This window comes from Catharus ustulatus, chromosome 30 (genome assembly GCF_009819885.2).
Source record: "Catharus ustulatus isolate bCatUst1 chromosome 30, bCatUst1.pri.v2, whole genome shotgun sequence".
Classification (NCBI taxonomy): Eukaryota; Metazoa; Chordata; class Aves; order Passeriformes; family Turdidae; genus Catharus; species Catharus ustulatus.
In genome coordinates this window covers 1,362,181-1,375,122 of record NC_046250.1, presented here as the reverse complement: position 1 = coordinate 1,375,122, position 12,942 = coordinate 1,362,181, and the positions used below count along the sequence as shown (strand labels likewise).

General features: G+C 62.8%; 1 protein-coding gene across 2 annotated transcripts; it reads left to right on the top strand.

The window, feature by feature from the left end:
* The first annotated feature begins 355 nt into the window (after positions 1–355).
* Positions 356–12,838, top strand: TDRKH (tudor and KH domain containing). Of its 2 annotated transcripts, none has more exons than XM_033082708.2 (12): positions 356–836; positions 1,066–1,172; positions 2,040–2,235; positions 4,159–4,298; positions 4,369–4,846; positions 5,755–5,918; positions 7,540–7,712; positions 7,787–7,851; positions 9,250–9,401; positions 10,400–10,468; positions 11,343–11,490; positions 12,421–12,838. In XM_033082708.2, the coding sequence occupies exons 1-12, from the start codon at positions 716–718 to the stop codon at positions 12,456–12,458; spliced, it is 1,851 nt and encodes a 616-aa protein (XP_032938599.1). In that variant the 5' UTR covers positions 356–715; the 3' UTR covers positions 12,459–12,838. The 2 variants fall into 2 exon arrangements, with proteins under 2 accessions (XP_032938599.1, XP_032938598.1); XM_033082707.2 differs by having other exon boundaries at positions 11,340–11,490.
* Positions 12,839–12,942: the final 104 nt, after the last annotated feature.

Here is a 12,942-nt window from a genome sequence, read left to right as displayed (position 1 = left end):
CACCGGCGGCGGCGTTAGAGCCCCGCCCCGCCCCTCGCAGCGCTCCGAGCTCCTATAGGCTTGCATACCTGTCACTCAAACAAATGGGCGGGAATTCGCATTTTTCCGCTCTCTGATTGGTTCACCCCCACTGCTCGCCGCTGATTGGCTGCTTTATTCCCGTTATTTCCCGCCCTCCTCCGTGGGAGGCCTGGCGGGGATTGGCCGCTGCTCCGCAGGCGGTGATTGGACGGGACCGGTGCGGAGTTGCGCTGTGATTGGCTGAAGGGGGAGGAGCCGCGATGTGATTGGTGGAGAGCGGGAGGGGGCGGGGCCAGCGGCGGGGCGCGGGAGGCGGCGGCGGCGGCACCGGGGCCGCATCGGGCCCGAACCGGGACCAGGCCCGAACCGGGGCCTTTCGGGGCCGGGCCGGGCGGAACCAGGGCCGCTGTGGGGCCGGGGGGTGCCCCCGGAACCTGTAGGTACCGTGAGACCACCCGGGAGGCGCGGCCGAGGTGGCTGCGGGGGCCGCGCTGCCGGTGCACCGGGCCCGGGGCCTGCACCGGCGGGCCCGGAGCCGAACCCTCCGTGAGGGTACGGGAGGGGGGAGACAACCGGCGAGTCACCGGGCTGGGGGGAGCAACGCGGCCCGACCGCAGCGGGAGCCCCCGGTGGGTTCCCGGTAACCCCCGGTAAGGCCCCGGTAAGTCCCGGTGAGCCCCGCCCGCAGCCGGCCATGGCGGGACGCGGCTCCGTGCACAGCCTGAGCAGCCTGCAGAAAACAGCCCTGCTCCTGGGAGTCCCGGCCGCGGCCACCGTGCTCTACATCCTGTACCGGCGCTACCGGGAGAGCCGAGGTGGGTGCGGGGCCCTCACCGGGGCCCGGGGACACCCTGGGGACACCCTGGGGACACTTTGAGGACACCCTGGGGACACCGTGGGGACACCGTGGGGACCCTGTGGGGATCCCTGGGAAGCGGAGTCGCTTTTCCCACCGGGAATTCCCCGTGTCCTGGAGGGTGCCACCCCGTCCGTGTCCCCCGGGGAGCCCTTGGGGACACAGCGCTGTCGCCGCTGTCCCCTCAGAGGTGCAGGTGACCGTGGTGGCGGACGAGGGGCTGGAGGTGGCGGTGCGGGTGCCCCGCAGCGCGATGAAATCGCTGATCGGCCGCCGGGGAGCCACCATCAACCAGGTGGGGACACCGGGAGGGGACACCGGGAGCACCGGGAGGGGACACCGGGAGCACCGGGAGGGGACACCGGGAGCCCCAGGTGGGGTCACCGGGAGCACCGAGAGCACCGAGAGCACCGGGAAGAGGCACCGGGAGTGCTGGGAACACTGGGAGTGGTCACTGGGGTCAGCGGGAGGGGTCACCGGGGGCACCGGGAGTGGTGACCGTGAGTGAGTGTCACCTCCCTGTGAGTGCCAGTCCCTGTGAGTGTCACATCCCTGAGTGCCACCTCTCTGTGAGTGCCACCTCCCTGTGAGTGCCACCTCCCTGTGAGTGTCACATCCCTGAGTGTGACATCCCTGTGAGTGTCACCTCCCTGTGAGTGGCACATCCCTGTGAGTGTCAGTCCCTGTGAGTGTCACCTCCCTGTGAGTGCCACCTCCCTGTGAGTGTCACCTCCCTGTGAGTGCCAGTCCCTGTGAGTGTCACCTCCCTGTGAGTGCCACCTCCTTGTGAGTGTCACCTCCCTGTGAGTGCCAGTCCCTGTGAGTGCCACCTCCCTGTGAGTGCCACCTCCCTGTGAGTGTCACATCCCTGAGTGTGACATCCCTGTGAGTGCCACCTCCCTGTGAGTGCCACATCCCTGTGAGTGCCAGTCCCTGTGAGTGTCACATCTCTGTGAGTGTCACATCCCTGTGAGTGCCACCTCCCCGTGAGTGCCACATCCCTGAGTGTGACATCCCTGTGAGTGTCACCTCCCTGTGAGTGCCAGTCCCTGTGAGTGCCACATCCCTGTGAGTGCCAGTCCCTGTGAGTGTCACCTCCCTGTGAGTGCCACCCCCCCGTGAGTGCCACCCCCCGTGAGTGTCACCTCCCCGCGTGTCCCAGCTGCGGCAGGAGACCGGAGCTCACATCGATGTGGAGGAGGAGGAGGAGGACGAGGGGGGCCAGTCCCTGGTGCAGATCTCGGGCTCGCCGGGCCAGGTGTGCCGGGCCAGGGCGGCCGTGCTGCGGATCGTGGCCGAGAGCGCCCCCGTGGCCGAGCAGCTGCGAGTGCCGCAGAGAGCCGTGGGCAGGATCATCGGTACGGGCACATCAAAATGTGGGGGGAAATTCCATTTGGGACATCCTAAATCCTGGGGAACACCCCAATGTCAGGGCACCGAGCAGCTGCGAGTGCCGCAGAGAGCCGTGGGCAGGATCATCGGTACGGGAACCCTGAAATATGGGGGGGAAATTCCATCTGGGGACATCCTAAATCCTGGGGGATCCCCCAAATCAGGGTACCGAGCAGCTGCGAGTGCCGCAGAGAGCCGTGGGCAGGATCATCGGTACGGGAACCCAAAATCTGGGAGGAATTCCATTTGGGGACACCCCAAATCCTGGGGGGATGTTCCACAGATACAGGGACACCCCAAAAATCTGGGGGGAACTTCCCTAGCCCCAAATCCTGGGGGATCCCCCAATGTCAGGGCACTGAGCAGCTGCGAGTGCCGCAGAGAGCCGTGGGCAGGATCATCGGTACGGGAACCCCAAAATGTGTGGGGGGAAATTCCATCTGGGGACACCCTAAAATCTGGGAGAACCCCCAATCCCAGAGCACTGAGCAGCTGTGAGTGCTGCAGAGAGCCGTGGGCAGGATCATCGGTACGGGCACTCAAAATGTGGGGGAACCTTCCATAGCCACAGGGACACCCCAAATCTGGGGGGGAATTCCATCTGGGGACACCCTAAAATCTGGGAGAACCCCCAATCCCAGAGCACTGAGCAGCTGCGAGTGCCGCAGAGAACTGTGGGCAGGATCATCGGTACGGGCACCCCGAAATCCTGAGGGGGAATTCCATTTGGGGACACCCTAAAATATGGGGAAACCTTCCAGAACCACAGGGACACCCCAAATCTGGGGGAACTTCCACAGCCCCAAATCCTGGGGGAACCCCCAATCCCGGCGGCTCTTCCACCCCTTTTCCCCAAATGCTGGGACTCTTCCACCCCTTTCCCAAAATCCAGACTCCCTTCCCAACATCCCAGACCTTTTTCCCAACATCCCAAACTCCTTTCCCAAATCCCAGACTCCTTCCCCAACATCTCAGACCCTTTTCCCAGCCCTTTCTCAAATCCCAAACTCCCTTCCCAAATCCCAGACTCATTTGCCAATATCCTGGACTCCCTTTCCAACATCCCAGACTCCTTTCCCAAATCCCAGACTCCTTTCCCAACATCCTGGACTCCCTTCCCACCCCTTTCCCAAATCCCAAACTCCTTTCCCAGCATCCCAAACTCCTTTCCCAAATCCCAGACTCCTTTCCCAAATCCCAAACTCCTTTCCCAAATCCCAGACTCCTTTCCCAAATCCCAAACTCCTTTCCCAAATCCCAGACTCCTTTCCCAACATTCCAAACTCCCTTTCCCAAGTCCCAGACTCATTTCCCAACATCCTGGACTCCTTTCCCACTCCTTTCCCAACATCCCAGACTCCTTTCCCAACATCCCAAACTCCCTTTCCCAACATCCCAGACTCCTTCCCCAACATCCCAAATTCCTTTCCCAACATCCTGGACTCCCCTCCCACCCCTTTCCCAAATCCCAGATTCCTTTCCTAAATCCCAGACTCCCTTCCCAACATCCCAGACCCTTTTCCCAGCTCTTTCCCAAATCCCAAACTCCTTTCCCAAATCCCCCTTTCCCAACATCCCAGACTCCTTTCCCAAATCCCAAACTCCTTCCCCAACATCCTGGACTCCCTTCCCACCCTTTCCCAAATCCCAGACCCTTTTCCCACCATCCTAAACTCCTTTCCCAAACCCCAGACTCCTTCCCCAACATCCCACACTCCCCTCCCACCCCTCCATCCCCCAGCCTCCCTTTCCCTCCCCAGACCCTCCCCTTCCCCAAACCTCACTTCCCTCCCCCAAATCACCCCAAACCCTCCCAAAATCACCCAAAATCACCCCAAATCCTCTCCCCCACCCCTCCTTTCCCTCCGGGCCGTTCCCGACCCCCGCAGGCCGAGGCGGGGAGACCGTGCGGGCCATCTGCCGGAGCTCGGGGGCTCGCGTGGAGTGCGGCCACGAGCCCGAGGCCAGCCTGGCCCCGCTGCGCATCATCCGCCTGCTGGGGACGCGCAAGGAGGTGGAGGCGGCCAAGGTGAGCGCGGCTCGGGGTTTGATTTTTGGGGTGCCCGAACCCCTCGGGAGCTCACCCCGTGCTCTCGCAGAAGCTGATCCTGGAGAAGCTGTCGGAGGACAAAGCGTTCCGCAAGGAGCTGGCGCAGGCGGCGGCGGCTCGCTGCCCTCGGAAGCAGCCCCTGGGCAACCGGAGGGAGCTGCCGGGGCCGGGCCCCGCTGTGTCCGGTGTGCCCGGTGTGCCCGGTGTCCCCGAGGGCTGGCAGGAGTGCTGGGACGTGCCCTGGCCACCGGGTGCCAGCCCGGACAGCGCTGCCAGCACGGGAACGGCGGGGAGCGAGGGGATGGAGCTGCAGGAACCGCGCTTGGAGCTGCAGGAACCGGGCTTGGAGCTCCGGGAACCGCGCTTGGAGCTCCAGGAGCGGGGCTTGGAGCTCCAGGAGCGGGGCTTGGAGCTGCTGGAACCGGGCTCGGAGCTCCAAGAAACGGGCTCGGAGCTGCTGGAGCGGGGCTTGGAGCTGTTGGAACCGGGTTTGGAGCTGCAGGAGCCGCCCGTGCCCAAGTTTGAAGGTGAGAGCGGCGCTGGGGGGATCCCGCTGGGAATTGCGGGGGGGATGGGTTTGTTGGGATAGCCGGGGGCGGGGAGGGGTTTTGGGGGTTCCCTCCATCACTCCTGTGCCTTTCCCGGTGACATTTTTGGGGATTCCCGCCTTCCCGTGCCATTCCCAGAGGGATTTTTGGGGATTCTCTCCCTCCCGTGCCTTTCCCAGAGGGATTTTTGGGGATTCCCTCTCTCCTGTGTCTTTCCTGGAGGGATTTTTGGGGTTTCCGTCCCTCCCGTGCCATTCCCGGAGGGATTTTTGGGGATTCCCTCTCTCCTGTGCCTTTCCCAGAGGAATCTCTGATCTCTGTGGGATTTGGGATGGATTTTGGGGTGATCCCTGTGGAATTTGGGTGATTTCTGTGGGATTTTGGGGTGATCTGTGTGGATTTGGGGTGGGTTTTGGGGTGATTTCAGGGGGATTTTGGGGTGATCCCTGTGGGATTTTGGGGTGATCTCTGTGGATTTGGGGTGCATTTTGGGGTGACCTGTGTGGGATTATGGGGTGATTTCTGTGGGATCTCTGTGAGATTTTGGGGTGATCTCTGTGGGATTTTGGGGTGATTTCAGGGGGATTTTGGGGTGATCCCTGTGGATTCAGGGCAGATTTTGGGGTGGTCTGTGTGGATTTGGGCTGATCCCTGTGGGATTTTGGGGTGATCTCTGTGGATTTGGGGTGCATTTTGGGGTGATTTCTGTGAGATTTTTGGGTGATCCCTGTGGATTCAGGGCAGATTTTGGGGTGATCTGTGTGGGATTTCTGTGCGATTTTGGGGTGATCCCTGTGGATTCAGGGCAGATTTTTGGGTGATCTCTGTGGATTTGGGGTGGGTTTTGGGGTGACCTGTGTGAATTTGGGGCTCCCCTCTCTCCCCAGTGCCCAGCCCCGATTTCAGTTTCCCCGCTGACGAGCACCTGGACGTTTACGTGTCGGCCGCCGAGAGCCCCGGGCGCTTCTGGATCCAACTGCTGGGGACACGCAGCCTGCAGCTGGACAAGCTGACAGCTGAGATGGGGCACTTCTACCAGAGCAGCCCCCCTGTGAGTCACCTCAGTGTCACCTGTGTCACCTCTGTGTCACCTGTGTCACCTCTGTGTCCTCTGTGTCAGCTCTGTGTCCCCCCACTGTCCCCCCGTGTCCCTGCAGCTGGACAAACTGACAGCTGAGATGGGGCTCTTCTACCAGAGCAGCCCCCCTGTGAGTCACCTGTGTCACCTGTGTGTCACCTCAGTGTCACCTGTGTCACCTGTGTCAGCTCTGTGTCCCCCCACTGTCCCCCCGTGTCCCTGCAGCTGGACAAACTGACAGCTGAGATGGGGCACTTCTACCAGAGCAGCCCCCCTGTGAGTCACCTCTGTCACCTGTGTCACCTCAGTGTCACCTGTGTCACCTGTGTCACCTGTGTCACCTCTGTGTCATCTGTGTCAGCTCTGTGTCCCCCCATTGTCCCCCCGTGTCCCTGCAGCTGGACAAACTGACAGCTGAGATGGGGCACTTCTACCAGAGCAGCCCCCCTGTGAGTCACCTCTGTCACCTGTGTGTCACCTCAGTGTCACCTGTGTCACCTCAGTGTCACCTGTGTCACCTCTGTGTCACCTCAGTGTCCCCTCCTTGTCCCTCACCACGTCCCCATGTCCCAGCACTGTCGCCTCCTGTCCCAGTGCTCTCCCCCTGTGTCCCCTGACTGTCCCCATGTCCCCATGTCCCCTGACTGTCCCTGTGTCCCTGTGTCCCCATGTCCCTTGACTGTCCCCATGTCCCCCTGACTGTCCACATGTCCCCCTGCCTGTCCCCGTGTCCCTTGACTGTCCCCCTGCCTGTCCCCATGTCCCCTGCCTGTCTCAATGTCCCCTGAATGTCCCCATGTCCCCAGGTGCCCTGCCTGTCCCCGTGTCCCCATGTCCCCTTGACTGTCCCTGTGTCCCCTTGACCGTCCCCATGTCCCCATGCTCCCTGACTGTACCCATGTCCCCTCATGTCCCCTGACCGTCCCCTTGACTGTCCCCATGTCCCCTGCCTGTCCCCTTGACTGTCCCTGTGTCCCCTGCCTGTCCCTGTGTCCCCGTGTCCCAGATGCCATGCCTGTCCCCATGTCCCCTGACTGTCCCTGTGTCCCCATGTCCCCTCATGTCCCTTGCCTGTCTCCATGTCCCCACATCCCCTGACTGTCCCCGTGTCCCCATGTCCCCTGCCTGTCCCCATGTCCCCTGACTCTTCCCCTGCCTGTCCCCATGTCCCCAGGTGCCCTGACAGTCCCCATGTCCCCTGACTGTCCCCTGACTGTCCCTATGTCCTGACTGTCCCCTGACTGTCCCCGTGTCCCCATGTCCTCTGACTGTCCCCATGTCCCCAGGTGCCCTGACTGTCCCCATGTCCCCTGCCTGTCCCCATGTCCCCATGTCCCCTGACTGTCCCTGTGTCCCATGTCCCCTGCCTGTCCCCATGTCCCCATGTCCCCTGACTGTCCCTGTGTCCCATGTCCCCTGCCTGTCCCCTGACTGTCCCTATGTCCTGACTGTCCCCTGCCTGTCCCCATGTCCCCATGTCCCCTGACTGTCCCCGTGTCCCCAGGTGCCCTGACTGTCCCCTGCCTGTCCCCGTGTCCCCATGTCCCCTGACTGTCCCCGTGTCCCCATGCCCTGACTGTCCCCGTGTCCCCAGGTGCCCCCCCCGTCGGTGCAGCCCGGGGCCATCGTGGCGGCTCCGTACGAGGCCGATGGCGAGTGGTACCGCGCGCGGGTGCTGGGCCCGCTGGACAACGGCCACCTGGAGCTCTACTACGTGGACTTTGGGGACAATGGCCAGGCCCCCCCCGAGGCTCTGCGGGCTCTCAGGTGTGCCAGGGGGGTGACACTGCCGGGACAATGTCCCCGTGTCCCCTGGCAGCGCCCTCACCGTGTCCCTGCAGGAGCGACTTCCTGAGCCTGCCCTTCCAGGCCATCGAGTGCAGCCTGGCCGGGATTGTCCCCAACGGTGAGCGGGGGTGGCACGGGCTGTCCCCTCATGGGGGTGACACACGGGGTGACACAGCCCTGTCCCCTCCTGGGGGTGGAAGACAGCCCTGTCCCCTCCTGGGGTGACACACGGGGGTGGCACAGCCCTGTCCCCTCCTGGGGGTGACACACGGGGGTGGCATAGGCCTGTCCCCTCATGGGGGTGGCACATGGGGGTGGCACACTGCCCTGTCTCCTCCTGGGGGTGGCACAGAGGTGGCACAGGCCTTGTCCCCTCCTGGGGGTGGCACAGCCCTGTCCCCTCCTGGGGGTGGCACATGGGGGTGACACACTGCCCTGTCCCTCCTGTGGATGACACACAGGGGTGGCACAGGCCTTCTCCCCTCCTGGGGGTGGCACATGGGGTGGCACGGGCCTGTCCCCTCCTGAGGGTGACACAAGGGGATGGCACAGGCCTGTCCCCTCCTGGGGGTGACACATGGGGGTGGCACAGCCCTGTCCCCTCCTGTGGATGACACATAGGGGTGGGACAGGCCTTGTCCCCTCCTGAGGGTGACACATGGCCCTGTCCCCTCCTGGGGGTGGCACACGGGGGGTGGCACAGACCCTGTCCACTCTCCTCTGGTGACACTGCCCACCCTCTGTGTGTCCCCACTGTGTGTCACCCTCTGTGTGTCTCCTGTGTGTCCCCACTGTGCGTCCCCACTGTCTGTCACTGCCATGTGTCCCCTCTGTGTGTCACCCTCTGTGTGTTCCCACTGTGTGTCCCTGCTGTGTCCCTGCCATGTGTCCCCTCTGTGTGCCACCCTCTGTGCGTCCCCACTGTCTGTCACTGCCATGTGTCCCCTCTGTGTGTCACCCTCTGTGTGTCCCTGCTGTGTGTCCCCTGTGTGTCACCCTCTGTGTGTCCCTGCTGTGTGTCACTGCCGTGTGTCCCCTCTGTGTGTCCCCTCTGTGTCCCCACCATGTTATCACTGTGTGTCACCCTCTGTGTGTCACTGCTGTGTGTCACCCTCTGTGTGTCCCCTCTGTGTGTCCCCACTGTGTGTCACCCTCTGTGTGTCCCCTGTGTGTCACTGCCATGTGTCCCCGCTGTGTGTCCCCTCTGTGTCCCCACCATGTTACCACTGTGTGTCACCCTCTGTGTGTCCCCTCTGTGTGTCACCCTCTGTGTGTCCCCGCTGTGTCCCCTCTGTGTGTCCCCTCGGTGTCCCCTGTGTCCCCTCTGTGCGTCCTCACTGTCTGTCACTCCCGTGTGTCCCCTCTGTGTGTCACCACCATGCGTCCCCTCTGTGTGTCACCCTCTGTGTGTCACTGCCGCATGTCACCCTGTGTCCCCTCTGTATCACTGCCATGTGTCCCCTCCATGTCCCCTGTGTGTCCCATGTGTCCCCTCGGTGTCCCCTGTGTGTGGCAGGTCCGAGCTGGCCCGAGGTGGCTCTGGACGAGTTTGACCGCCTGACCCAGTGCGCGCAGTGGGCGCCGCTGCTGGCTCGGATCTGCAGCTACAGCCAGGGCGGGGCCTGCCCCCGGCCCAGCGTGCGCCTCTTCGCCCGCCGCCACGGACAGGTGTGTCACTGAGTGTCACTGAGTGTCCTCGAGTGTCCCCAAGTGTCCCTGAGTGTCCCCTAGTGTCCCCATTCCTGATGTTCCCAGTGCCACGGACAGGTGTGTCCCCGGTGTCACCGGGTGTCACTGAGTGTCACTGAGTGTCCCCAGATATCCCCTGGGTGTCCCTGAGTGTCCCCTGGTGTCCCCAGGTGTCCCCATTCCTGGTGTTCCCAGCACCACGGCCAGGTGTGTCCCCGCATGTCACTGAGTGTCACTGAGTGTCCCCAAGTGTCCCTGAGTGTCCCTGGGTGTCCCCGAGTTTCCCAGAGTGTCCCCAGTGTCACTGAGTGTCACCGGGTGTCCCTGAGTGTCCCCCAGGTGTCCCCCAGGTATCCCCATTCCTGGTGCTCCCAGCGCCACGGACAGGTGTGTCCCTGGTGTCACTGAGTGTCCCTGAGTGTCACTGAGTGTCACTGAGTGTCCCCAGGTGTCCCCTGGTGTCCCCATTCCTGGTGTTCCCAGCGCCATGGCCAGGTGTGTCCTCAAGTGTCATTGAGTGTCACCGGGTGTCCCTGAGTGTCCCCAGATATCCCCCAGGTGTCCTCGAGTGTCCCCATTCCTGGTGCTCCCAGTGCCACAGCTAGGCGTATCCCTGGGTGTCCCCGAGTGTCCCCAGGTGTCCCCGGGTGTCCCTGAGTGTCCCCAAGTTTCCCTGAGTGTCCCCAGGTGAACCCAGGTGTCCCCACTCCTGGTGTTCCCAGTGCCAAGGCCAGGTGTGTCCCAGAGTGTCCCCACACTCCAATTCCCAGCATTCCCTGAGCTCCCCACTGTCCCCTGGCCACATTTTCACTGTCCCTGTCCCCTCTGTCCCTGTCCCCTCTGTCCCTGTCCCCATTCCCCCTGTCCCTGCTGTCCCTGTCCCTGCTGTCCCTGTCCCCTCTGTCCCTGTCCCTGCTGTCCCTGTCCCCTCTGTCCCTGTCCCCGCTGTCCCTGTCCCATCCCCTCTGTCCCCGCAGAGCCTGGATGTGGGAGCAGAGCTGGTGCGTTTGGGCTACGCCGTGCCCGGGCCCCCTGAGGAGCCCCCGGTGAGCTGCTCCTGTGTCCCCGTGTCCCCTCCCCGTGTCCCCTCCCCGTGTCCCCTCCCAGGCATGTCCCCTCCTGGTGTCCCCTCTGGGATGTGGCTGTTCCTGGTGTCCCAGTGTCCCCTCCTGGTGTCCCCTCTGGGATGTGGCCACTCTCAGTGTCCCAGTGTCCCCTCTGGGACGTGGCTGTTCCCGGTGTCCCGGTGTCCCCTCCTGGTGTCCCCTCTGGGACGTGGCCACTCCTGGTGTCCCCGTGTCCCCTCTGGGATGTGGTCACTCTCAGTGTCACCTCTGGGATGTGGTCACTCCCGGTGTCCCCATGTCCCCTCTGGGATGTGGCTGCTCCCAGTGTTCCCTCCAGGAAGTGGCCACTCTCGGTGTCCCCATGTCCCCTCCCCATGTCCCTGTGACCCCGTGTCCCCGTGTCCCCTGCGGGACGTGGTCACTCCCAGTGTCCCCTCTGGGATGTGGTCACTCTCAGTGTCCCCGTGTCCCCTCTGGGATGTGGTCACTCTCAGTGTCCCCGTGTCCCCTCCGGGACGTGGTCACTCCCAGTGTCCCCTCTGGAATATGGTCACTCCCGGTGTCCCTGTGTCCCCTCTGGTATGTGGTCACTCTCAGTGTCCCCTCTGGTATGTGGTCACTCTCAGTGTCCCCATGTCCCCTGTGGGATGTGGCTGTTCCCGGTGTCCCGGTGTCCCCGTGTCCCCTCTGGGATGTGGTCACTCCCGGTGTCCCCTTGTCCCCTCTGGGATGTGGTCACTCTTGGTGTCCCCATGTCCTCTCTGGGATGTGGTCACTCTCAGTGTCCCCATGTCCCCTGTGGGATGTGGTCACTCCCGGTGTCCCTGGAGGGTGACCCCGCGTTTCCCAGCAGGACAATCTCGGCTGTGCCTCCATCCCGAGCCTGGCAGAGCCTGGGACCCCACAGAGCTCTGGGGACAGCACTGGGGACAGTGCCAGGGACAGCACTGGGGACAGCACCGGGGACAGCGCCGGGACCCCGTCCTGCCTCAGCCTGCCCGGTGAGCCCAGGGCCTTCGGTGACACCGCGCTGGTGACACCGTGCACATGACACTGTTCTGGTGACACTGTTCCCATGACACTGTGGTGACACTGTGCACGTGACACTGCTGGTGACAGCATTCCCAGTGACACCATTCCCGGTGACACCATTCCATGACACCATTCCCGGTGACACCATTCCCAGTGACACCATTCCATGACACCATTCCATGACACCATTCCCAGTGACACCATTCCATGACACCATTCCCAGTGACACCATTCCCAGTGACACCATTCCCGGTGACACCATCCCATGACACCATTCCCAGTGACACCATTCCATGACACCATTCCATGACACCATTCCATGACACCATTCCATGACACCATTCCATGACACCACTCCCAGTGACACCATTCCATGACACCATTCCCATGACACCATTCCATGACACCATTCCATGACACCATTCCATGACACCATTCCCAGTGACACCATTCCATGACACCATTCCCAGTGACACCATTCCCAGTGACACCATTCCCGGTGACACCATCCCATGACACCATTCCCAGTGACACCATTCCATGACACCATTCCATGACACCATTCCATGACACCATTCCATGACACCATTCCCGTGACACCATTCCATGACACCATTCCCGGTGACACCATTCCCAGTGACACCATTCCATGACACCATTCCTGGTGACACCATTCCCAGTGACACCATTCCATGACACCATTCCCGGTGACACCATTCCATGACACCATTCCATGACACCATTCCCATGACACCATTCCATGACACCATTCCCAGTGACACCATTCCATGACACCATTCCATGACACCATTCCATGACACCATCCCATGACACCATTCCCGTGACCCTGTTCCCTGTCCCGGTGTTGGGACTCCCTTGACCCCTCTCTGTTCCCGCAGCCACCACTGTGCCCGGGGACACCGTCACGGTCACCTGAAGCTGCCTGTGCCCGGTGCCACCGGCACGGTGACCAGGAGCTGCTCCCGGTGTCACCCACGAGGTGACCAGAAGCTCCGGTGACCCCGTCGAGGTGACCCAGGCTCCCGGTGACCCCAGAGGTGACCCAGGCTCCCGGTGACCCCACCACGGTGACCCAGGCTCCCGGTGACCCGGAGCAGCTCCCGGTGCCACCAGCACGTGCAGTCCCCTGTCCGGAGCCCTCCGGGATGCCGGACCGACCAATCGCGGGGATCTCCGCTTGTGCCTCTTGTCGCGACACGACACTTCCGTTACCGGGAGTTCCCGGTTCCGTCGCCTTGTTTTGCGGTTCCGTTGCACTATTTGTGGTTCTCGGTTAATAAAGTTGAAGATTTCTCAGCGCTCCGTCCCGTACCGGCGGGAACCGGGGACAGGCGCGCCGCAGGCAGCCCCGCTGGGGTCCTTCCATAGGGTCCCGCGCAGGCGCGCCGCAGGCAGCCCCA

What these genes read in the sequence shown, in the direction of transcription:
- TDRKH (XM_033082707.2), top strand. Translation starts at nt 716, where the DNA reads ATGGCGGGACGCGGCTCCGTGCACAGCCTGAGCAGCCTGCAGAAAACA. An exon ending in TCTACCAGAGCAGCCCCCCT is followed by an intron (nt 5,919 to 7,539) that starts GTGAGTCACCTC and finishes CCGTGTCCCCAG; the next exon opens with GTGCCCCCCCCGTCGGTGCA. An exon ending in GGCCGGGATTGTCCCCAACG is followed by an intron (nt 7,852 to 9,249) that starts GTGAGCGGGGGT and finishes TGTGTGTGGCAG; the next exon opens with GTCCGAGCTGGCCCGAGGTG.